The sequence below is a fragment of the Nicotiana tomentosiformis genome, chromosome 11 (genome assembly GCF_000390325.3).
Source record: "Nicotiana tomentosiformis chromosome 11, ASM39032v3, whole genome shotgun sequence".
Classification (NCBI taxonomy): Eukaryota; Viridiplantae; Streptophyta; class Magnoliopsida; order Solanales; family Solanaceae; genus Nicotiana; species Nicotiana tomentosiformis.
The window spans coordinates 29843733-29866737 of record NC_090822.1 but is presented as its reverse complement, the minus strand read 5'-3'; the positions used below and the strand labels follow the sequence as shown (position 1 = coordinate 29866737).

The window sequence follows — 23005 nt, the reverse complement described above, 5'->3', positions numbered from 1 at the left end:
ATCTATGCAACTCAAAAACAAGCTTATGAAAACTAGCGCGCCAACCTTGTAACAAAGAAATACGTGTACAATTTAGATGGCAGTAGTATATTACGTATCTCAAACAATAACTCGATTCTAAAATAAAACGGGCAGCATTTCCCCTGATTTTACTGCTCCCTCAAGACTACTATAGGCGAGATACAAACATAATACAATCAGCAACTCAAAACCAACCTAATTACAATTCGGGACCTTCAATACAAAAAAAACCCCAAATATACCATAATATACCCAATCAACAAGTTATCAATTAGCCTGTAACTACAACGACGAGTGACCAACCTACTACCCTACCACATACGCAAATGATCTACATGCTCAATCTCTGAACGATAATAAACCAAAATATCATCTATAAATACAATCACGAACAAATCTAGAAAGGGCTTGAACACACGGTTCATCAAGTCCATGAATATCGCTGGGGCATTGGTCAAGCCGAACGATATAACACGAAACTCAAAGTGCCCATATCTGGTCCTGAATGCTGTCTTTAGAATATCTTTCTCTCTAACCCTTACTTGATGGTACCCCGACCTCAAGTCTATATTCGAGAAACACCTGGCACCCTGTAACTAATCAAATAAATCATCAATCCTCGGGAGCGGGTACTTATTCTTGATCGTTGCCTTATTCAACTATCTGTAATCAATACACATCCGCAAGGAACCATCTTTCTTTCTCACAAATAACACAGTTGCTCCCCATTGTGATGTAATGGGTCTAATAAAGCCTTTTTCAAGCAAATCCCTCAGTTTTTCTTTCAACTCTCTCAGCTCTGCAGGTGCAATTATATAAGGAGGAATAGATATCGGCTGAGTATTTGGTAATGTGTCAATAACAAACTCAATCTCCCGCTCTGGCGGAAGGCCTGGAAGCTCATCGGGAAAACATCGGGAAACTCATTAACCACCGTGATAGATTGAAGGGTCGGTGAGTCTGCTTTCATATCCTGTACCCGAACTAAGTGATAAATATAGCCCTTTTTGATCATCTTCCTAGCCTTGAGATAGGAAATAAACCTACCTCTCGGCAATGCAGTATTACCTTTCCACTCTATAATTGGCTCCCCTGAAAACTGGAACAGAACCATCTTTGATTTACAATCAACGTTAGCATAACAAGAAGCCAACCAATCCATACCCATTATAACATCAAATTCCACCATATCTAACTCAATCAGGTATGCTACTATAGAATGACTATGAACTATTACTATACGATCTTTATATACCCATCTAGCTATAACTGGATCCCCAATAGGTGTAGACATCTCAAAAGGTTCAATCAACTCAGGTTCTATCCCAAACTTACTAGCAACCAACAGAGTGACGTACGATAAGGTGGAACCTGGATCAATCAATGCATATACATCATATGAGGAGACTGATAAGATACCTGTAACAATATCAGGTGATGACTCATGATCCTATCGACCTGCTAAGGCATAGATACTGTTATGAGGACCGCTCGAGCTAGATGCTCCACTTTTGCCTCTACCACGACCAGCTAGTGCTTTTGAACCTTGCCCAGGGGGCGTACTGATGATGATGAACTAGCTACAGATCTCACTGGCTGAACTATACCTGCACCACCTCTCCTAGGACAATCTCTCATAACGTGGCCTGGATAACCATAAATATAACAAACACCCAACCCTACAAGGCACTTCCCGACATGTTGCTTACCATACTGAGCACATCGTGGCAAGGGTGGCCTCATCTAACTTGACTCACCCCTATACTGAGAACTAGAGGCCCTGAAACTCTGACTGGGTCCTAAATATGTGGAACGATCAAATCTCCTACCGGCAAATTGAGAGGGTGCACTAGCCGATGGCTGGGTTGAATACCTTGGGTACTGCTGTCTCTGACCACCTCGAAACTCACCAGAAGGACTTGAAGATCTCGCTCTATTACTCTAGCCCCTATCATGCTCATGATCGGCCCTCTGCTTCTGCTTACACTCCTCTACACCCTGAGCATATGCCTGAATACGATAAATATTAATGCCTGGATGAAGTGAGACCGACATACAGTCATTGAGCAGGTGCGGCTCCAACCCCATCACGAACCGGTGAACCCGATCCTCCATCTTAGCAACAATAGTAGGAGCATACCTAGCCAAAGAATCAAACTGAAGGTTGTACTCCCGAACACTCATATTACCCTGTCGAAGGGTCAAGAACCTATCAAATCTGGACTGTCTAAGCTCTGGTGGCAAATAATTATGAAGAAAAGCCTATGTAAACTCCTGCCATACTTCTGGAAGAGCATCCTTACCTCTAGACAACTCCCAAGACTCGTACCAATTAAATGCAACATCCCGAAGTCTATAGGAAGCTAGCTCAACTGACTCAATCTCAGTGGCCTTTGTTACCCTTAAAGTCCTCTGCATCCTATCGATAAATACCTGAGGGTCATCGTTTGGATCTGCTCCAGTGAATACAGAAGGGTCCAAATTAATGAAATCGCCAACCCTCGCACTGATGGCCCTATCTGCATAGCCGATACCTACCTCCTAGCGTCGAGCTTGTGCGGCCACTAGTCGAGTCAATAGTTGAATAACATCTCTCATCTCCTGACCCGATCCATATGGATGGGGAGCTAGGGGTATTGGAGCGGGTGCTGGAGCTGGTGCCCCTAGGATCTTCTCTGGAGAGGGCAGTGATGTGAAGTCTGAGGTGGAATCTTACTATGCGACTCTCCCCGAGACCTGGTAACTCGTGGCGCTCTACTCGTAGTCTCATCATCCACGGACTTGCCCTTCTGGGCGGCTGTAGCCTTCATGGGCATCGTTGAAAACATAACATGTCGTTAGGAAAAAGAATTCTTATATCGCATGATCTAAGATAAGAAAGAAAAGTAACCATCCTAAATATCTTGTAGCCTCCTGTCTATAAGTGTGGTGCACAACACACCCGTAAACAAGACTCTACTAGACACGGTCTGCAGACAACCCTAGGACAGAACTGCTCTGATACCACTTTTGTCATGACCCAAACCGATGGGCCGTGACGAGGGCCCGAGTTCTACCTATCGAACACCCCTAAGCATTCGTCTAAGATATAAACATGAAATAAGTGTAGGTCATGCGTAACATCTGGAAATAAACTACTAATTCATATGAACAACCTACGTGAGAAAACATGCCCAAAAGACATCATACTATATAACTATACATGAATGTCTACAGACCTCTAATAAAGTGTACAAATGTATAAAGGACGGGACTGGGCCCCGTCGTATCCATATATGTATGCAAACACATCGTACCAAAACTCAAAGCAGCTCCGGATGAAATGGAGAACACCAACTCTCGCTGATCAAGGATCCTAAGAAGGGGGACCGTCAGCCTGTCTACCTGCACCTGCGGGCATGAAATGCAGCGTCCCCGTAAAAAAAGGACGTTAGTATGAATAATGTACTGAGTATGTAAGGCATAAAAATCAGTACATAAAAGACAGATGAAACATGGAGTAAAGAATTTCACCTGTGAGTCTAAATAACTTTGTCAATACTGAAACATTTATAATGTCATGCACGTGCATGTAAATGTCGTATCATGCATAGGTATAGGTGTACCTAATATCAACAAGCCTCTGAGGGCATCCCATCATATCATCTCGGCCACTGTGGGCAAATTATCAACATATACCAGCTAATCAGGCGGTGGTGCGTATATAATGCTGTAACTTTTTCCCATATCCCATATACATATAATATACGCGTATATAATGTCTTCTGGTCATGGGTCAATGTACATGTATAAATGCATGAAATGCATAAGAAATACGTTAATAAGATTTCTCGAATATCATAAAATTAATATGCCTTTCGGACAAACTTTATCAAATACGTATTTTTCTGAGACCCATGAACAGAGGATATAATAATAATTCACATGGGGGAATCAAGAATATAGACACCCCTAGTATTTCTATGAATAGAGTCATTTATGAAAGTTGCGTATTTTGCTCGTTTCGTTTGTATCATTTGGATCATGCCAAAAAGAAAGAAGGGATAGCCTTAACATACCTCAAGTCGTCAATGCAACTCAACGACAAGCTTATGACAACTAGCGCGCCAACCCTATAACAAAAAAATACGTGTACAATTTAGATGGCTGTAGTATATTATGTATCTCAAACGATAACTCGATACTAAAATAAAACGGGCAGCATTTCCCCTGATTTTACTGCTCCCTCAAGCCTACTATAGGCAGAATACAAACATAATACAATCAACAACTCAAAACCAACCTAATTACAATTCGGGACCTTCAATACAACAAAACTCCCAAATATACCATGATACACCCAATCAACAATTTATCAATTAGCCTGTAACTATAACGATACGACCAACCTACTACCCTACCACACATGGCATTTCTCCATTCCCCTTTTATACTTCCAAAATCCATAAATCAGAAGCACAACAAACAGCCCAAAAGTAATACAAAACAGCCCATAAAATAGTCTACTACAAGTCAAATAAATCAAACACACGGCTTCCGATCACCGTCCCGTGAGGTCTAACTATTAGAAAACGAATTTATCAACTTTTCTTGATATTTTAAAGCTTAAATACAGAAATTAGGAATTTTTATTAACTATTAAATATATTCCAAAACTCAAACTACAAATAAAAGAGAGGCCATATAGCGATACTTACGTCGTAGGGATCGTTCTGATATTATCGCTTCTCGATTTCGTACCCGGGATGTTAGTATTATTTCAAGCACTATTAGAGAGCTCAAGGACTATTTTTATGGTGTTCTCTGGTCAGGTTCTATGTATAAATGAAGAGAGAGACGAGTTAAGACATATATATCAACTTTTGAAAAGTCAAAAGGTGCTAGCTTGACACCATCTCATTCGCCCATCTTCCGACGCTTATATCCTTTTATCTAAATGTTGTATGAATGAACAGTTAAGAGCTTTGGAAACTACATTCCAAGATCTTCAATTTGGTATATAATATTTCCCATAAAGACCTCATATAGTTCATGATATATATTTCTCAAAAAGCTCTATTACAGGGCAAATCTTTAATTGATTTTTCCGCAACTTTAATCCGATTTTCCCAAACTTTTTATGTTTTATCCAAACATCATATATAGTCATATTATTACTTTAATCTAATTTAAATCATGATTAACAAGTCTCATATTCATTATATGTCACCTTGGGATGCACAAGGTGTAACAAGGCGAGGGACAAGACATGTCCTCAACCAACCCCAGGGAGCGTATGGATTATGATCCTAAGATGAGAAGCGCCACAACTAGTCAAGGCCAAGAGCCTAGAAATCATATGGGCAGCACAATTGGATAGAGCTTCATAGGCAAACATCACCACAGGCACATGATTGTGTTAGAAAACCTAAGAAAGAGGAGCTGGCCTACAGCGAGGGGAAATGTAGGCATCGCACGGGCAAGTCGGTATCGCTGACGTACGTAAGGAAGTCGGCCCGTGACATTCATCTCTCATTTCATACACACAATCTCAGAGGAAAATATATCTAAAAGTTAGAGAGTAGTGTGAGGCATTCACAGGCGATGTAGTCTATGAGAGAAAATAAAGAGTGTGAGCAATATTGTAGTAATGTGGAAATCTTATAAGAAGGTTATTGATTTTGAGTGTATAGTAGTCCCTCAAGTATTTACTCAGGACTACGTACAAAGTATAAAATTCCTTATTATAGTGGATTACTTTTCTCCTCGCGGGCCCGTGGTTTGCCCTTATTCAGAAGGATTTTTCACGTTAAAATTTGTGTGTCTTTGTTGTTATTTTTTTTTTAATTACCGTATTTTTATACTACGTTATTATTCCGCTGTTATTACCGTGAATAATATTCTATGGGGGGTTTATTCCCAATAACTTATATCAGAGCATAGGCTCTAGTATTTACAGTCAGTAGTACTATACTCGGTGAAAAAATAAAATGTTTAGAGTAAAGTACGAAGTAGTAAAATTTAACGGAGATAGCGATTTCTCAACATGAAAAAAGGATGAGGGATCTACTCATCCCACAAGGATTACACAAGGTATTACACAGTGATGCCAAGAAGCCTGATACCATGAAAGCTGAGGATTGGGCTGACTTGGATGAAAAGGCTGCTAATGTAATCAGATTGCACTTATCAGATGATATGATAAATAACATTATTGATGAAGATACTACATGTGGCATTTGGACAAGGTTAGAAAGCCTATACATTTAAAAAACGTTGATAAATAAATTGTACCTGAAGAAGCAATTATACGTTCTACATATGGGCAAAAGTACAAATATTTTGTCATATTTAAATGTGTTTAATGGACTAATCATGCCGCTTGCCAAACTCGGAGTAAAGATCGAGGAAGAGGATAAAGCCATCTTGCTCTTAAACTCATTTCCATCTCGTACGATAATATAATTGTTTGGCAACAACCTTCATGTACGGAAAAACCACTATTGAGTTGAAGGATGTCACATCGACTTTTATACTCAATGAGAAGATGAGAAAGAAACCTGAAAATCAAGGAGAGACTCTCATCACAGAAGGTAGAGGTAGGAGTTATCAAATTAAAGGAGTTCGAGCAACTATGGTAGATCCGGAGGTCGTGGGAAGTCCAAGAACCGATCCAAATCAAAAGCCAGGAATTGATACAATTGTGATCAACCGGGTCACTTCAAAAGAGATTGCCCAAATCTAAGAAAGAGCAAAGGTGAAAGTAGTGTCTAGAAGAATGACGACAACACAACCGCCATGGTTTAAAACAATGATAATGTTGTTCTCTTTATAAATGAGGAAGAGGAATTCATACACTTGACAGGTCCAGAGTCGGAATGGGTAGTTGACATGGCTGCATTTTATCATGCCACACAGGTAAGAGAATTTTTTTTGCAGATGTGTAGTAGGTGATTTCAGCACTGTGAAAATGGGTAACACGAGTTACTTAGATATTGCAGGGATCGGTGACATTTGTATCAAGAAAAATGTCAGATGCACATTGGTTCTAAAGAACGTGTAATATGTACCTGATTTGTGGATGAACTTAATCTCAGGAATAACTTTAGATCGAGATGGATACGAGAACTATTTTGCAAATCTAAAGTGGAGACTCACCAAGGGATCATTGGTGATTGCAAAGGGAGTTGATCGTGGCACGTTGTATAAGACAAATGCAGAAATATGCCGAGGTGAATTGAATACGGCACAAGATGATATTTCTGCAGACGTGTAGCACAAAAGAATGGGTCATATGAGCGAGAAAGGATTGCAGATTCTTGCTAGGAAATCACTTATCTCTTTTGCCAAAGGTATAACGGTAAGACCTTGTGACTACTATTTATTTGGTAAGCAACATAGAGTCTCATTTCAGACATTGTCTGAAAAAACTGAATATTCTTGATTTGGTATATTCTAATGTTTGTGGTCTAATGGAAATTGAATCGATAGGCGGTAATAAGTATTTTGTTACTTTTATTGATGATGCTTCACGAAAATTGTGGATTTATATTTTGAAAACCAAAGATCAGGTATTTCAAGTTTTTCAGAAGTTTCATGCTTTGGTGGAAAGGGAGACGTGTGAAAAGCTAAACCGTCTCTGAAGTAACAATGGAGGTGAGTACACTTCAAGGGAATTTGAAGAGTACTCTTCGAGCCATGGGATCAGACATGAAAAGACAGTTCCTGGAACCCCACGGCACAATAGTGCAGCTGAGAGGATGAACCGCACCATTGTTGAGAAGGTGAGAAGCATGCTTAGAATGGCTAAACTGCCAAGTCATTCTGGGGGTGAAGTAGTCCAGAAAATAAGTTACCTGATCAATAGAACTCCACTAGTTCCATTGGAGGTTGATATCCCAAAGAGAGTTTAGACCAATAAGGAGGTGTCCTACTTAAATATGAAGGTGTTGCAGAGCTTTTGCACATGTACCAAAGGAGCAGAGAACAAAGCTGGATGATAAAAATGTTCCCTTCATATTCATCGGATATGGAGATAAAGAGTCTGGGTACGGATTGTGGGATCATGTAAAGAAGAAGGTCATCAGAAGCAGAGATGTAATCTTCCAAGAAAGTGAAGTTGGAGTTGTAGATGATCAATGAGAGAAGGCCAAGAATGGTATAATCCCTAACCTTGTTACCATTCCCTATACTTCTAGCAATCCCACAAGAGCAAAAAGTACAATCGACAAGGTTGCCAAGTAGGGGGAGCAACCTGGTGAGGTTATTGAGCAGGGGGAGTAACTTGATGATGATGTAGATTAAGTGGAGTACCCCACTCAAGTGGAAGAACAACCTCAACCTCTAAGGAGATCAGAGAGGCCAAGGGTAGAGTCATGTAGGTACCCTTCCATAGAGTATGTCATCATCAGTGATGAGGGGGAGACAGAAAGTCTTAAAGAGATGATGTTCTATCTAGAAAAGAACAAGTGGATGAGAGCTATGCAAGAAGAGATGGAATATCTACAGAAAAATGACACATACAAGCTGGTTGAACTTCCAAAGGGTAATAGACCACTCAAATGAAAATGGGTCTTTAAACTCAAGAAAGATGAAAATGGCAAGCTGGTTAGATACAAAGATCGATTGGTGGTAAAAGGCTTCGAACAGAAAAAGGTATTGATTTTGACAAAATTTTCTCACATGTTGTCAAATGACTTCTATTCGAACAATTTTGAGCTTAACAACTAGCCTAGATCTTGATGTGGAGCAGTTGGACGTGAAAACTGTATTTCTTCACGGAGATTTGGAAGAAGAGATTTATATGGAGCAGCCAAAAGGATTTGATGTATATGGAAAGAAACACATGGTGTGCAAATTGAATAAGAGTCTTTATAGATTGAAACAGGCACTAAGGTAGTGGTACAAGAAGTTTGACTCATTCATGAAAAGTCAAACTTACATAAAGACATATTATGATCCATGTGTATACTTCAAAAGATTCTCTGACAACAATATTATTATTTTGTTGTTGTATATGGATGACATGTTAATTGTATGACAAAATAAGGAGTTGATTGAAAAGTTGAAGGGATTGTCCAAGTCATTTGATATGAAGGACTTGGGCCCAGCACAATAAATTCTGGGAATGAAGATTGTTCGATAGCGAACAAGTAAAAAGTTGTGGTTGTCTAAGAAAAAGTACATTGAACGTGTACTGGAATGCTTCAACATGAAGAGTGTTAAGCTAGTCAGCACACCTCTTGCTAAGTTAAGCAAGAAGATGTGTCCTACAATAATGGAAGATGTGTCAGACATTTGATGTATGCAATGGTATGCACTAGACCTGATATTGCTCACGCAGTTGGTGTTGTCAACATGTTTCTTGAAAATCATTTAAAAGAACACTAGGAAGCAGTCCAGTGGATACTCAGTCACTTGAGAGGTAACGTAGGAGATTGTTTGTGCTTTGAAGGATCTGATCCAATCTTGAAGAGCTATACAGATGCTGATATGGTAGGTGACTATGATAATAGAACATCCACTACTTGATATTTTTTTACATTTTTAGGGGGTGCTATATCATGGCATTCGAGGTTGTAGAAGTGTGTCACACTCTCTACAACTGAAGTAGAGTACATTGCCGTTACTGAAACTGGCAAAAAGATGATATGTATGAAACGGTTCCTTCAAAAGCTTGGCTTGCATCAAAAATAGTATGCTGTCTATTGTGACAACCAAAGTGCAATAGACCTGAACAAGCACTCCATGTACCATGCAAGGATCAAACATATCGATGTAAGATATCACTGGATCCGAGAAAAGGTAGAGAGTGAATCTCCGCAAGTTCTGAAGATTTTCACTAGTAAAATCTTGCATAATGCTAACCAAGGTGGTACCACGAGACAAGTTCGAGCTATGCAAAAAGCTTGTCGGCATGCACTCAAACTAGCAACCCAAGTATTATCTTCTTCCGGTGAATGGATCTAGAGGGGAGATTGATGGGGTCCATACCCATTAATAGAACAAAGAAAATAAAGGGAATTTAATGCTAGCAAAAATAAGTTTTAAAGTTGGCAACCAATTTGCGTTGCAAATTGCATAGTGCAAGTTGTAAATTGAGATACAATCTTCTAATTAGTTAATTGGGGCAACTATCCCTTCTATGTAAGGAGAGCTTCAGCTCTCATTTCAGACATACAATCTGAGAGGAAAATATATCTGAGAGTTAGAGAGTAGTGTGAGCCATTCACAGGCGGTGTAGTGTATGAGAGAAAATAGAGACTGTGAGCGATATTATAGTGAGGTGTGAATCTTAAAAAAGGGTTATGAGTGCATAGTGGTCTCTCGAGTATTTACTCAGGATTACATAGTGTAAAATTCCTCATTATAGTGGATTACTTTTCTCCTCTCGGGCTCGTGATTTTTTTCCTTATTCATAAGGGTTTCCACGTTAAAATCTTTGTGTCTTTATTTTTTTTTATTCTTGTTGATTACCGTATATCGGTACTACGTTATTATTCGCTGTTATTACCGAAAATAATATTTCTATGGAAGGTTTATTCCCAGCAGCAGATGGCCCTACCCTTTACATCCCTCTTGTTAAACAACACTAAGTGATTGGTGCTTATTTTTAAATATATTAGAAGCGCTTGAGTTTTGACGTGTCTGCTTAATGTCTTTTTCAAAAAGCTCGAGGGCAATTTAGTCTTATTGCATCACTTTTATTAAATCATACATATACGTGGCTTTTTTGCCCACCGATAAGTCTACTTGTGATTGTTATAGGTTTGCATCTCTTTCCCTTTTCTCTCTTTCTACTCAATATATCAATCTGGAATTTTCTAGGCATGCACGGAGAAAAGGCAGTACAGCAACAATTCACCATTATCAAAGCGTTGCACCGAGAAAGAGCAAAAATCAGGTGATAATCCCTTTTTGAGTTGAAATTTGAGTTTAATCTTAAGTCTTTCTGCTCGATTAATACTCTATTCCATCTTTTCCTTAGTTTCTTGTTCGCTATGGCCATTAGCTTCTACTTGATTTCTACATTCTTTCATTTGCTCTTTGGTTTTGGGGTTTATCATAAATGTGAATTCTGTGGAGTTTCTTAGTAATGGAATTGTGATGATATATGTTGGTTTTTACAGTTTCGCTCTTTGTGTTTTTGGCCTTTGTTCTCTTTTTCCTTTATTTGTTTTACTTGTGTCTTGGTGATGAGATTTTGATAGATATCTTTTGTTTTTCTTCTTATTTTGGACTGTTTTGATGGTTGTGTAAAATTGGTGAAGGGTTGCTATGATTACTTTGCTCTAATTGCTTTGAGATGGCTAATTCATATCGCTCTTTCATATATTTCCTTGCAATTGCATGCCATATGTTTGACCAATTGGCTGAATGGCATTGGAGCCTTAGAATTAACAATTAAATACCCTCAAAAATATTTTCAGTCATATATTTTGAGACTTAAGGCCTTAAACATATCCTTTTATATGCAAGAATTAGAAATACTTGCGGAAAAAATTGAATTCATGAAGAATCAAAAACTCCAAGTACATTGGAAATAAATATTAACTGAATCAGTTGACTCAGCTAAGAAAATTGAGTGACGAGAATTGTCTTCACAAAACCTGCGACGTTCTCTCTCAGCTTCTTCATTGTTTTCTTTTCTCATCCTGCTTCATGCTTAATATTTAGTTGATTTCACCAGAGAAAGTTTCTCCCATGTGGAAGCGTCAACGTTGGTTTTTTGCATTTCGCTTTATTTGCGGAGTAATTATTTTACCTCGAAAATTGAGGTAGTTAGAGTGTTACGCATCTTTGCTCTAAAAATGGCGGGTTCTCTTTTATTTTGTGGTAATTGCTGTTTGTTTCTTCCCCCTCTCCTGTTTGTTTTTTCTAACTGTGCTGACATCTTCTCTAATCCATTCTTAAGAGCATATTTATTGGAATATAATAGCATCTATTAGGTGTTCCTGTTTCCTAAAGTACTGGCCTACTGTTTGCTTTCAAGTTTAGAGATTGCTTTTCTTTTTATAACACTTTATTCGATTAAAGTCCTGTTTGAAATTTAAAAGGATGGTCCAATGATTCTAAACAAATATGTCTTGAACTATGTTTTAAGTTCTTCACATGCATAGACAAACAATTTCCAAAGAAGTCAATAAGTCAAGTGAAAGGCTTAGACACCGGAAGTTTAAAATAATAATTGTTGAATTAGACTTCTTCTCGCGGCTACTACTTTCTACATTCATATTACTTTTACACTTCTCTTTGAATTTCAGGATAAAATGTTTTTTCAAAACTTGTAGCGGAGGCACTTTTGGGTTTTCACAGTGAACATTCCATTCAGGTATTGTCACTCATTTCATTATAGAAAAAGAGTAAGTTTTCTTCTTTATCCATCCTTCAGTCAGTATAGGAGGATGTTTACGTGTATTTCATCTCTTTAGTGCTTATCTTAGCAAGCCTTTGTCCCAAAAAACAAAGAAAAAACTATCTTAGTAAGCTATTTGATTTCTTATATTTCTTGAATAGCTACATCGACATTTGAAGATGATGTGAGTCCTAACTTGAATAGACTAATAAAAATGAATATGATGATATTTCTGGGAACAAGAAAAGGTCAAATGTGAAAGAAGAATGAGAAACTTGACAGTTTAAGTATATTCCAATTCAGAAGATAAACTGAAGGGAGCAAAAGCTCATGTATATGATGAACATGAATTTGAAAAATAGTAATAATGACCTCCAGAAAAAAGAAGCATATGTTGAGAAAGCTGATAACGGGTTTTGAATTTAACAAATTGTAAAAAGCTGTAACGATCCGACCGGTCGTTTTGAGCGTTGGATAATTCTAGAAGTATTCGGCGCTAATTGGCGAAAGTTGGAAATTTGAAGGTTTGGAAAGTTCATAAGTTTGACCGGAAGTTGACTTTGATGATATCGGGTTCGGATTGTAGTTCTGGGAACTTGAATAGTTTCGTTATGTTATTTGGGACTTGTTTGCAAAAGTTGGGTTCATTTCGGGTTGATTTGATATGTTTCGGCGCGCGTTTTGGAAGTTGAAAGTTCAAAGTTCATTCAAGTTCGAATTGAGGTGTGATTCGTCGTTTCGATATTATTATGAGTAATTTGAGGCCTCGAGTAGGTCCGTATTATATTATAGGTGAGGAAGACCGCAAAAGCGGATTTTTGTAGCGCACCTGCGTGCGCAGATTCGAGATTTTGAGCATAGGAGCGGGAGTTGGCGCAGATGCGGGTCCTTGTGTTGCACCTGCGATGTCGCAGGAGCGGATATTTTTCCACAGGTGCGAGGGCTATTTCTATAGTGCCACTCTGCAAAAGCGGAACGTTTGTCGCAAAAGCGACGCTGCAGAAGCGGCTAAATGTGTCGCAGATGCGACAATGCCTCGTCAGATTCTATATATTTTGAGGTTTTGATCCATTTATCATATTTTGAGATTGGAGGCTCGGATTGAGACGATTTTTGAATCAAATTTCATCATAAGGATTGGGGTAAGTGTTTTATACTTGAATTTAATTTTATTTTATGAATCCATCTTCATTTTTGGCAATTGGTTGATGAATTTTAAAAAGAAATTGGGGGTTTTAGCCTAAAGTTTCATAGAGTGAGCTTTTAAATTTTGAATATCGACTCTGAGTCGAATTTGAGCGAAACTAGTATGGTTGGACTCGTAATTAAATGGGTTGTCGGATTTTATAAGTTTCATCGGGTTCCGAGGTGCAGGTCCGGGTTTGGTTTTTGGTTGATTTTGTGCTTTTGAGTAAATATTCAGCCTTTATTAATTTGACTTATTTCCTTAGACTTTATTTGATGTATTTGAGTTGCTTTTGGCTAGTTTCAAGCCATTCAGAGGTCGGTACGCACGGGATGGTATTTTGGAGCATCGTTTGGCTTGCTTGGTATTGAATTTGGCTTGTTCGAGGTAAGTAATACTTCTAAACATGGAGTTGAGGGTATGAACTCTGATTATACGTGTTATGTGATTTTCTTGGAGGTGACGCACATGCTAGGTGACGGGCGTGCACGGTAGAAATTGAGACTCAGTCGATTTGGTAGAGTTGTGTAGTCAATTAACTTGTATTATTTCATATATTTTTTATGTGTTAGAGAAACTGAGCTGTGACTCAATTAACAGAAGGAAAACCGCATAAGCGGATTTTTGTAGCGCACCTGCGTGCGCGCAGATGCAAGATTTTGAGTGCAGGAACGGGAGTTGGCGCAGATGCGGGTCCTTGTGTCGCACCTGCGATGTCGCAGGAGCAGATATTGTTCCGTAGGTGCGAGGGCCATTGCTCCAGTGCCTCTCTATAGAAGTGGAACGTTTATCGCAAAAACGACGCCGCAGAAGCGGCTAAGTGTGTCACAGATGCGACGATGCCTGAGCAAATTCTATATATTTCAAGGTTTTTTTCCTTTCATCATATTTTGAGATTGGGGGCTCGGATTGAGACGATTTATGAAGCAAATTTCATCACAAGGATTGGGGTAAGTATTTTATACTTGGCTTTGATTTTATTTTATGAATCCATCTTCATTTTTGGCAATTGGTTGATGAATTTTAAAAATAAATTGGGGGTTTTAGCCTAAAGTTTTATAGAGTGAGTTTTTAAATTTTGAATATTGATTCAGAGTCAGATTTGAGCGAAACTAGTTTGGTTGGACTCGTAATTGAATAGGTTATCGGATTTTATAAGTTTCATTGGGTTCCGAGGTACGGGCCCGAGTTTGTTTTTGGTTGATTTTGGGCTTTTGAGTAAATATTCGACTTTATCAATTGGACTTATTTCCTTATACTTTATTTGATGTATTTGAGTTGCTTTTGGCTAGTTTCGAGCCGTTCAGAGGTTGGTACGTGCATGATGGTATTTTGGAGGATCGTTTTGCTTGCTCGGTATTGGATTTGGCTTGTTCGGGGTAAGTAACACTTCTAAACTTGGAGCTGAGGGTATGAACCCTGATTATACGTGTTATGTGATTTGCTTGGAGGTGACGCACATACTAGGTGACAGATGTGCACCGTAAAAATTGAGACTTAGCCGATTCGGTAGAGCTGTGTAGTCAATTAACTTATATTTTTTTTATGTATTTTTCATGTGTTTGAGAAATTGAGATGTGACTCAATTAACAGAAGGAAGACCACAGAAGCGAATTTTTGTAGCGCACCTGCGTGTGCGCAGATGCGAGATTTTGAGCGCAGGAGCGGACGTTTTTCCGCAGGTGCGAGGGCCATTTCTCTAGTGCCTCTCTGCAGAAGCGGAACGTTTGTCGCAAAAGAGAGCAGCTAAGTGTGTCGCAGATGCGACGATGCCCGGGCAGATTCTATATATTTCGAGGTTTTGGTCCTTTCATCATATTTTGAGATTGGGGGCTCGGATTAAGACGATTTTTGAAGCAAATTTCATCACAAGGATTGGGGTAAGTGTTTTATGCTTAGCTTTGATTTTATTTTATGAATCCATCTTCATTTTTGAAAATTGGTTGATGAAGTTTAAAAAGAAATTGAGGGTTTTAGCCTAAAGTTTTATAGAGTATATTGATTCGGAGTCGGATTTAAGCGAAACTAGTATGGTTGGACTCGTAATTGAATGAGTTGTCGGATTTTATAAATTTCATTGGGTTTCAAGGTACGGGCCCGGGTTTGGTTTTTGGTTGATTTTGGGATTTTGAGTAAATATACGACCTTTATCAATTGGACTTATTTTCTTAGACTTTATTTGATGTATTTGAGTTGCTTTTGGCTAGTTTCGAGCCGTTCAGAGGTCGGTACACGCGGGATGGTATTTTGGAGCATCGTTTGGCTTGCTCAGTATTGAATTTGGCTTGTTCGAGGTAAGTAACACTTCTAAACTTGGAGCTGAGGGTATGAACCTTGATTATACATATTATGTGATTTGCTTGGAGGTGACGCACATGCTAGGTGATGGGCATGCGCCGTAAAAATTGAGACTCAGTGGATTCGGTAGAGCTATGTAGTCAATTAACTTGATTTGTTTCATGGGTTAGAGAAACTAAGCCGTGATTCATGTTAGAAATCATTCTTAGGCAAATGCTACTATTAATGGGACCCACTGAGGTCATTTTTGCTGTCGAATTATATGTTTAAATTGTAATTTTGTACTCAGTCATATACATTCATTGCATATCATATCTCAGTCTCTGTTGTTATTTATTGATACATCATATCATCATTTTGGGCTAGTTTCATGATATTGTGAACCCGGGAGACTGGAGAGATTGATGACTGAGTGAGGCCGAGGGCCTGGTTGTGAAGTTATTGATACCATAGCACGCGAGTTGTAAGTGAGGATTCAGATATTGATATCATGGCACGTGAGTTATCCGTGTAGCACGTAAGTTATTCGTGTGGATCCAAATATTGATACCATAACACGTGAGTTGTCCGTGCAGATCTAGATATTGATATTATGGTACATGAGTTGTCCCTGCAGTACGTGAGTTGTCCATGCGGATTCATGCCATGATTGGCTCATTATAGCGCTTGGACTGAAGGAGCCCCTCCAGAGACTGCACACCTATAGTGAGCGCAGGTACCTATTGAGTGCAAGTGCCGAGCGTGAGTGCCGAGTGATTGGGTGGACTGAGAAGACTGAGTGGATTGATACTCTGAGAGTATGCATATGATTATTCACTATGTTGTACTGCATTCGACATGCACACTTGACAATACATGCATAGAGATGCATTTTTTCACATGTTGTACGGTATCACGTCATTCATGACTTCTCATACACATTGACATGTAGGCATAAAGATGTACTTTTCCTCATGCCATTTGATAATGAAACGTTTACATGTTGAAAAATTTTGGAAAGAAAATCGCGATTTTACAAACTTACTCATATTTTGGTGCTTTCGGTAAAAGATTTGGGTTTTCACTGTTATACTTGAAAAGTATGCCTATTTTTCGGAACTGTAAATGAGTTGAACATTACCTCTCTGAGTTATTTCCTGTACCACTTTTATTATATTGTTATGAGCTGTTGTTGAACTTTGACCTTTATCCCAACTCGTCACTACTTTCAACCTAAAGTTAGGTTTGTTATTTATTGAGTACATGGGGTCGGTTTTACTCATACTATACTTCTGCACCTTGCGCGCAGATTTTGGACGTTGATGTTGCTGTGTTTGATGGAAGCTATCATTGAAGACGTACATGCGTTCCAGTTATAACTGCCTCTTGTTCATGGTAGCCCTAGACTTACGAAAATCTGTTTATGTACATTCGGACAAATGATGTATTTATTTCATACTAGCTTTGTAAACTCTAAATTTTAGAAACTCATGATTTATACTACCAAATCTTGGGAAATTCTTGTATAAAAGCAGTTGTATTATCATTTTTTTTCTTAATAAATCTCATTAAATTGGATAGTTGTTAATTGACTTATCTTACGGGTTGGGTCAGGTGCCATCACGACTAGTAAGATTTTGGGTCATGATAAAAACATATACTACCAGTGGAATTGTATTATTCCAAAAGAATATATAACGAGCAATACTAGGTAAGGAGAGTCTAGGTTGGCACAAGCTGTTAACTCATAGAATAAAAAATTTGATCAAAATAGGATACAAGGATATGTTTAATTTTAATATCATATTTTCTCTTTATAATGAGAAAAGTTCATCACTTTTTCCTCTTCACATATAGCACACATGTTTCTTCATACCAAACACACCCTTAATTAATTGGTGTTTACTTGCTTTTTATAGGTGCTAAAGCACTTCTCCTCACATGGTGATTTTTGGAATGGCGAAGATTGGCTATTAGACTGCTGACTACCTCTTGCTAACGATGAACTCAAATGTGCTTGTGATGTATTTGCAAAAGAAAACATTTTCTATATTTTCTTGAGTATTATGTCTATAGTATTAGAATGGTACTAGAGAATGTACTATATATATAGTAGATAAAAGTCTTTGGTTAAGCTTACCAGTTATGGCATTTGCGCAGAACATGACATACATCAAAACTTTTCTTTCTACATTTTTATGTCAAAGCAAATAAATAAACGGGCCGTCGCTATCTAGTATGCACATCAAAACTTGGTTATATGTTAGGGAAAATTATCCAAACTGTCACTCTATAAACTTTCCCAACCAAAAATAACCTAAAACAAAATATCTACTAAAAAAGGTCTAAATATCATTTTAAACCCAAATAGTTTCAATTAATATTTATTTTTTTATATCCGTTATTTTTATTTTACAGACACCGTTCTCTCTCTCTCTCTCTCTCTCTCTCTCTCTCTCTCTATATATATATATATATATATATATATATATATATATATATATATATATATATAAATTGACGACAAAACAAGATACATTTGCGGTTATTTTCGTCAAATTCCAGGTAATTTGGAGTAGAAAATCTTTTGTTTTGTATATTTTTTCGGATTGTATGTGTTTTTGGAGAAGCGATGTTAATTTTTTTAGGCTTTTGTGACTACATTGTTTTGTTAGAGTTCATTGTAGGTATCTGTTATAGATGATTTTGTTAGTTTTGGTTAAGTTTTGTATCAATTTCTTCACAAAATTCTGTAAGCGTTTGTTGGTATAAATCTTTTTTTAAAATTTTCTCATTCATCCTAGTTTCAATTGTGAAACAGAGCAATATGACAAGACAAACTCATTTGATGAGGTCATCACCTTATTCAAAGCCGGTTTCAATTGAGAAATCGAGCAACATGAGAAGAGAAACTAGGTTGATAAGTTTATCTCCTCATTCAACCCCGGTTTTAGTTGACAAATCAATTGATGAACGAAATATGGGAAGACAAAATCATTCCGATAATGTTAAAGTGTTAGAATCTCGAAAGAATGTTGTTGGACAATCTGAGAAAAAGAAGAGCAAAGTGGTTAGGGTGGATGATGTTGAAGGTAAGAGAAAATATGTCGTGGAGGACGAAGTGAATTTGGGTGTCAAACCAAAACAAAGTAAGGTTCAGAAGGCAGAAAAAGTTAAAATTCCTGACAAAGTTTGTAAGGTATATACAATTTCAGTTATATTTTTTTTTATTGTTGAATCTTCTTTTATAATTGAATTTAGTTTGTATTTATTTGTTGTTAATTCATGTCATTTATTTGTTGCCTTGGAAGCTTTATCTTCCAGTTGGTTAGCCTTTTCTTGTTACTCATTGGACATCATATACTAATATGGGCATCGTATCAGTTTTACAGTCAAAGTTGATTGATGTCCATCTTCAGATGTTTAGGAAAAATTGTTTTGACTATTTTCTTGATTTACCTCGAGTTGCTATCAAGGCACAACTGATTCGTTCTTTAATGTTTAGGGAATTGGTTCAAGATAAGTGTGATCAATTTTATGTGAAATTGAATAACGAATGTATTTTACGTTTTGGTCTTCAGGAATTTGGTGAATACAAATAAGTAAGTGGTTTAAACTGTTGTAGCAATGAACATGTTGAGGGTAACTTCAGTGGAACCAATAGGTTGGTGAATACTTATTTTTCTGGTTTTGAAGCGGTGTCAAAGAAGTCGCTTATTGATTATTTTGAGAAGAAAAAATGACAGTCTGATGAAGACGCAGTTAAAATTGCAATCATTTATATCATAAACATATTTCTAATGCCCACTCAGGCTCAAAAGACATTTATAAGTAAGCGTGATTTACATCTTGTCGAGAGTGGTGAGTATGTGTTCTTTCCCTTGGCTAAGATTGCGTTTCGAGCTTTAATGAAGTCGGTAAGTGACAGGTTTAGGGGAAAGTTTGAGTTTTATATTATTGGTGGATTTTCTCTTGCACTACAAGTGTGGTCTATGAATATTGCACTGTAGTTGATAAAAAGTTTGATGTTCGCGTCGGAGATCATACACCATGCATATTGAATTGGGAAATAATAGGCAGGCCAATACGTGAGGACTTCTCTACTGGTTTCTTCAACATCACAGGGAATAAGGTACTGACTTTTATGTATTTATGCGTTATACATATATGATACACTGTAATTCATTGTGATACATCAAATATATAATTTTTATATATCTTTGATACATCTAGAACTAAACCACTCTTTGTTATATTTGTAGGTAAAAAATATTTCCTACAACTTAAGAGCTACAGAGATTTACTTTGCCTATTGAAGTTAACGATGAGTATCATAAATATTTGACATCACGTAACAGGGGAAAGCTTCCTATTGATAATAGCGATAATTTTGTCAGACCACCTCGGAAACTGATTAAGGAGCCGGTCCCACCAAAAAAGATGCCGGGTGTCCAACCTATTGATTGTGATCGTGAGTTGCAGAAGTTAAAAGCTGATGTTAAACAAGTTTGTATTAGTATTTTATATATATTTTTTTAAAAAGTTTTGTTAAAAATGTATATTTAAAGTCTATTATTTTTCTTATTTATTTCCTTTTTTAGCTCCATAAGCCGTTAAAGTCCTTCATGGAATATGTTTCTGATAAATTCAAGGAAGTCTTTGAGTTGATAAATTCCAAGGTATGTGTTTCTTTTCCATTGTGCATTTCCTTTTAGTTTTTATTTAACTTACTGTATTTTTTTTTTTATTTTAAAAATAGCTTGGTGCAAGTGAAGATAAATATGGTGCACATCCAGACGAAGGCACCTGTGGTGGTCAAGACAATAATGATTTTGTGAACAATATGGAGTTTGATGGCAATGAAGATATTGACATGGATGGTTGTAAGATGTGTTTAGTTGTGCATTCTGCCTTTTTCCTTTTTCTTTTCTTTGTTATTTTTTTGATTCTTTTTTTAAAAAAATAGGTCGGTGGAAGTGAAGGCAAAGATGTTCCACATTCTCAAGGAGATACCAGTGCGCATCATCGTAACAACATTATGCTCGATGAAGCAAATCAGTTAAGTGTCAATATCATGGAAGACCCTTCTGGTGGTGTCCCTATCATGTTTGTTGCTAAAGTAAGTTTCACACCAGATTTAGCGGATGTTGGAGCTATTGGTGAGACTGCAGATGAGGCGACATGGAAGATGGAGGCAGAATCTGAGAAAGAAAGGTTCCCAAATCTCATATCCGCACTATTTATGTGACTGCAAGTGTTGATGAGGCGGCAGGGGAGATGAAGGAACAATCTGAGAAAGAGGTTCCTCAATCTCATATTGTTCTTTACCAGCCTGAATTACTTCATGAAGTTTCTCCGCAAATGGAAAAAAGAAAGAGATGTCCTGCAAAGGCCGTGCAGTTTCTGTTTATTACTGTATTTGATTCAGGATCTAGTAGTGGTGTTGTTATAACGAAAGAAAAAAATAAATTTATGCTGTTAAGCATCCTTTTCAAAACAAAATCGGAATTGGCATTAACAGCACTTTGTTGAATGTATTTGTTATGTGGGTCAAAGAATAGGAAGTCCAGAAAGATGTAGGTTTTCAACTTCTGAGTTTTGTTCAGTTTTATATTTTAATATATTATCATTTGTAGTATTATTTTATATCAAATTACAGTATCTCATTTGTATATATCTGTTACCAGGAATAAAATTTATCTGAACCATGGTAGTGAACTCAATCCTGCTTATGATCTTGGTGTATATCACATTGAAGACAAAAATGATTTCACACTTTGACATATAATGGTGAGCCTTTGTATGACTTGGTATGTAAGAAATTGCTTTTACAGTTTTTTTAAAATTTTAGCCAGTGTACACGTGATCAAACCTTTTAAGTTAGAATATATTATTAATTGCTATCTTGCCTGGCACAAGAGTAGTAGTGAGAATTCATTTTCCTTTGTTTCCTGTGAATTTGGTTTGAAAAAGCGTAGCTGCTTAAAGCTTATGAGCCTTCAAGTTGTGATGACTTCTACTGTCACATCTAGAATAATGACTACATATGAAACTTTTTTTTGACCTCTAAGGCCTAAGCTTGACAAAACACATCTATTAGTGTAATACTTATCCTAATTACTGAAACGCATTTTCAAAGGAGATAAATGAATTTTAATTTTTTTGGGTTTGCCTCTGAAAATGCTAATGAAAAGAGAGACCATGGAATTAATTGAAGCAAATTTGTCATCATTTGGTTACCTATTTTATACTATTATAGTGATTAATTATTTGTTATACTTTGTTTCAGCACATTAATGTTTTATTCTATTATTTGAGGAAGAAGGGGAAGTGTGACAAAGACCTACCTGTAACATTCACCACCACATGTGATGATCCAAAATGTCATCTTTAAATTTAATATTCATTTCTCTATTCTGAGACCTTGAATAGCACCTTTCAGCATTTCACGACTTGCGTGAGCCTTCCGTAAATTTTTTTAGGAAGTTGTTATATGAAAAATCAATAAAAGAAAGTAAAATAGTGCTTTAAAACTCACTTAAGTTGATTTCGGTCAATGTTTTAAGCAAATGGACCCAGGCCAGTGTTCTGATGATTCCAATAGCTCCGTATGGTAATTTTGGACTTAGGAGCATGTCCGAAAAGTTATTTGAAAGTCCATAGTCAAATTAGGCTCGAAATGGCTAAAATAGAAATTTAAGTTTGAAAGTTTGATCGAGGAGTTAACTTTTTGATATCGAGGTCAGAATTCGATTTTAAAAATTTGAATAGGTCCGTTGTGTCATTTATGACTTGTATACAAAATTTGAAGTCAATCAGACTTGATTTGATAGGGTTCATCATCGAATGTAGAAGTTAAAAATGAATCGGAGTATGATTCGTGGTTTTAGTATTGTTTGATGTGATTTGAGGTTTCGACTAAGTTCGTGTGATGTTTTAGGACTTGTTGGTATATTTGGTTGAGGTCCCGAGGGCTTCAGGTGAGTTTAGGATGGTTAACGGAATGAATTTTGGATTTGGAACCCTACTGGAAATTTTCTGGTGCAGTATCTGGTTTCCTTCATCGCGTTCGCGAGAGGGGCCTCATGTTTGCGAATAGGAACTGAAGGCAGACGAAATTTACTCTTCGCGTTTGCGAAGAGGGGACTGCATTCGCGAAGGATAATAGACACTATTCATAGCGAACG

At 37.3% G+C, this 23005-nt stretch overlaps 2 protein-coding genes and 1 long non-coding RNA gene across 5 annotated transcripts; 2 read left to right on the top strand and 1 right to left on the bottom strand.

Annotated features, from left to right (window-relative positions):
* Positions 1–680: 680 nt before the first annotated feature.
* On the bottom strand, positions 681–2439 carry LOC138901196 (uncharacterized). Its single transcript, XM_070188939.1, has 3 exons — positions 2325–2439; positions 1069–1392; positions 681–913 (listed from the first exon to the last, which is right to left on the bottom strand). Exons 1-3 carry the CDS (start codon positions 2437–2439, stop codon positions 681–683), a joined length of 672 nt encoding a protein of 223 aa, XP_070045040.1.
* Positions 2440–10748: 8309 nt separating this feature from the next.
* On the top strand, positions 10749–17406 carry LOC138900726 (uncharacterized). 3 transcript variants are annotated; one of them, XR_011411952.1, is made up of 8 exons: positions 10749–10903; positions 12264–12331; positions 13842–14491; positions 14834–14920; positions 15135–15421; positions 15749–15835; positions 16415–16554; positions 17128–17406. It is a non-coding gene; the product is annotated as an uncharacterized lncRNA (long non-coding RNA). The 3 variants fall into 3 exon arrangements; XR_011411950.1 differs by lacking the exon at positions 16415–16554; XR_011411951.1 differs by lacking the exon at positions 16415–16554 and having other exon boundaries at positions 15109–15421.
* A 932-nt stretch (positions 17407–18338) lies between these two features.
* Positions 18339–21471, top strand: LOC104089483 (uncharacterized). The gene is made up of 7 exons (XM_009594396.4): positions 18339–18383; positions 18640–19017; positions 19895–19950; positions 20177–20324; positions 20420–20497; positions 20578–20698; positions 20785–21471. The coding sequence occupies exons 2-7, from the start codon at positions 18646–18648 to the stop codon at positions 20796–20798; spliced, it is 789 nt and encodes a 262-aa protein (XP_009592691.1). The 5' UTR covers positions 18339–18383; positions 18640–18645; the 3' UTR covers positions 20799–21471.
* Positions 21472–23005: the final 1534 nt, after the last annotated feature.

What these genes read in the sequence shown, in the direction of transcription:
- LOC138901196 (XM_070188939.1), bottom strand. Translation starts at nt 2,439, where the DNA reads ATGCAGAGGACTTTAAGGGTAACAAAGGCCACTGAGATTGAGTCAGTT. An exon ending in GTCTTGGGAGTTGTCTAGAG is followed by an intron (nt 1,393 to 2,324) that starts GTAAGGATGCTC and finishes TGATTGATCCAG; the next exon opens with GTTCCACCTTATCGTACGTC. An exon ending in TAATACTGCATTGCCGAGAG is followed by an intron (nt 914 to 1,068) that starts GTAGGTTTATTT and finishes ATGAGCTTCCAG; the next exon opens with GCCTTCCGCCAGAGCGGGAG.
- LOC104089483 (XM_009594396.4), top strand. Translation starts at nt 18,646, where the DNA reads ATGACAAGACAAACTCATTTGATGAGGTCATCACCTTATTCAAAGCCG. An exon ending in TTCCTGACAAAGTTTGTAAG is followed by an intron (nt 19,018 to 19,894) that starts GTATATACAATT and finishes GGGAAATAATAG; the next exon opens with GCAGGCCAATACGTGAGGAC. An exon ending in TCAACATCACAGGGAATAAG is followed by an intron (nt 19,951 to 20,176) that starts GTACTGACTTTT and finishes ATCACGTAACAG; the next exon opens with GGGAAAGCTTCCTATTGATA.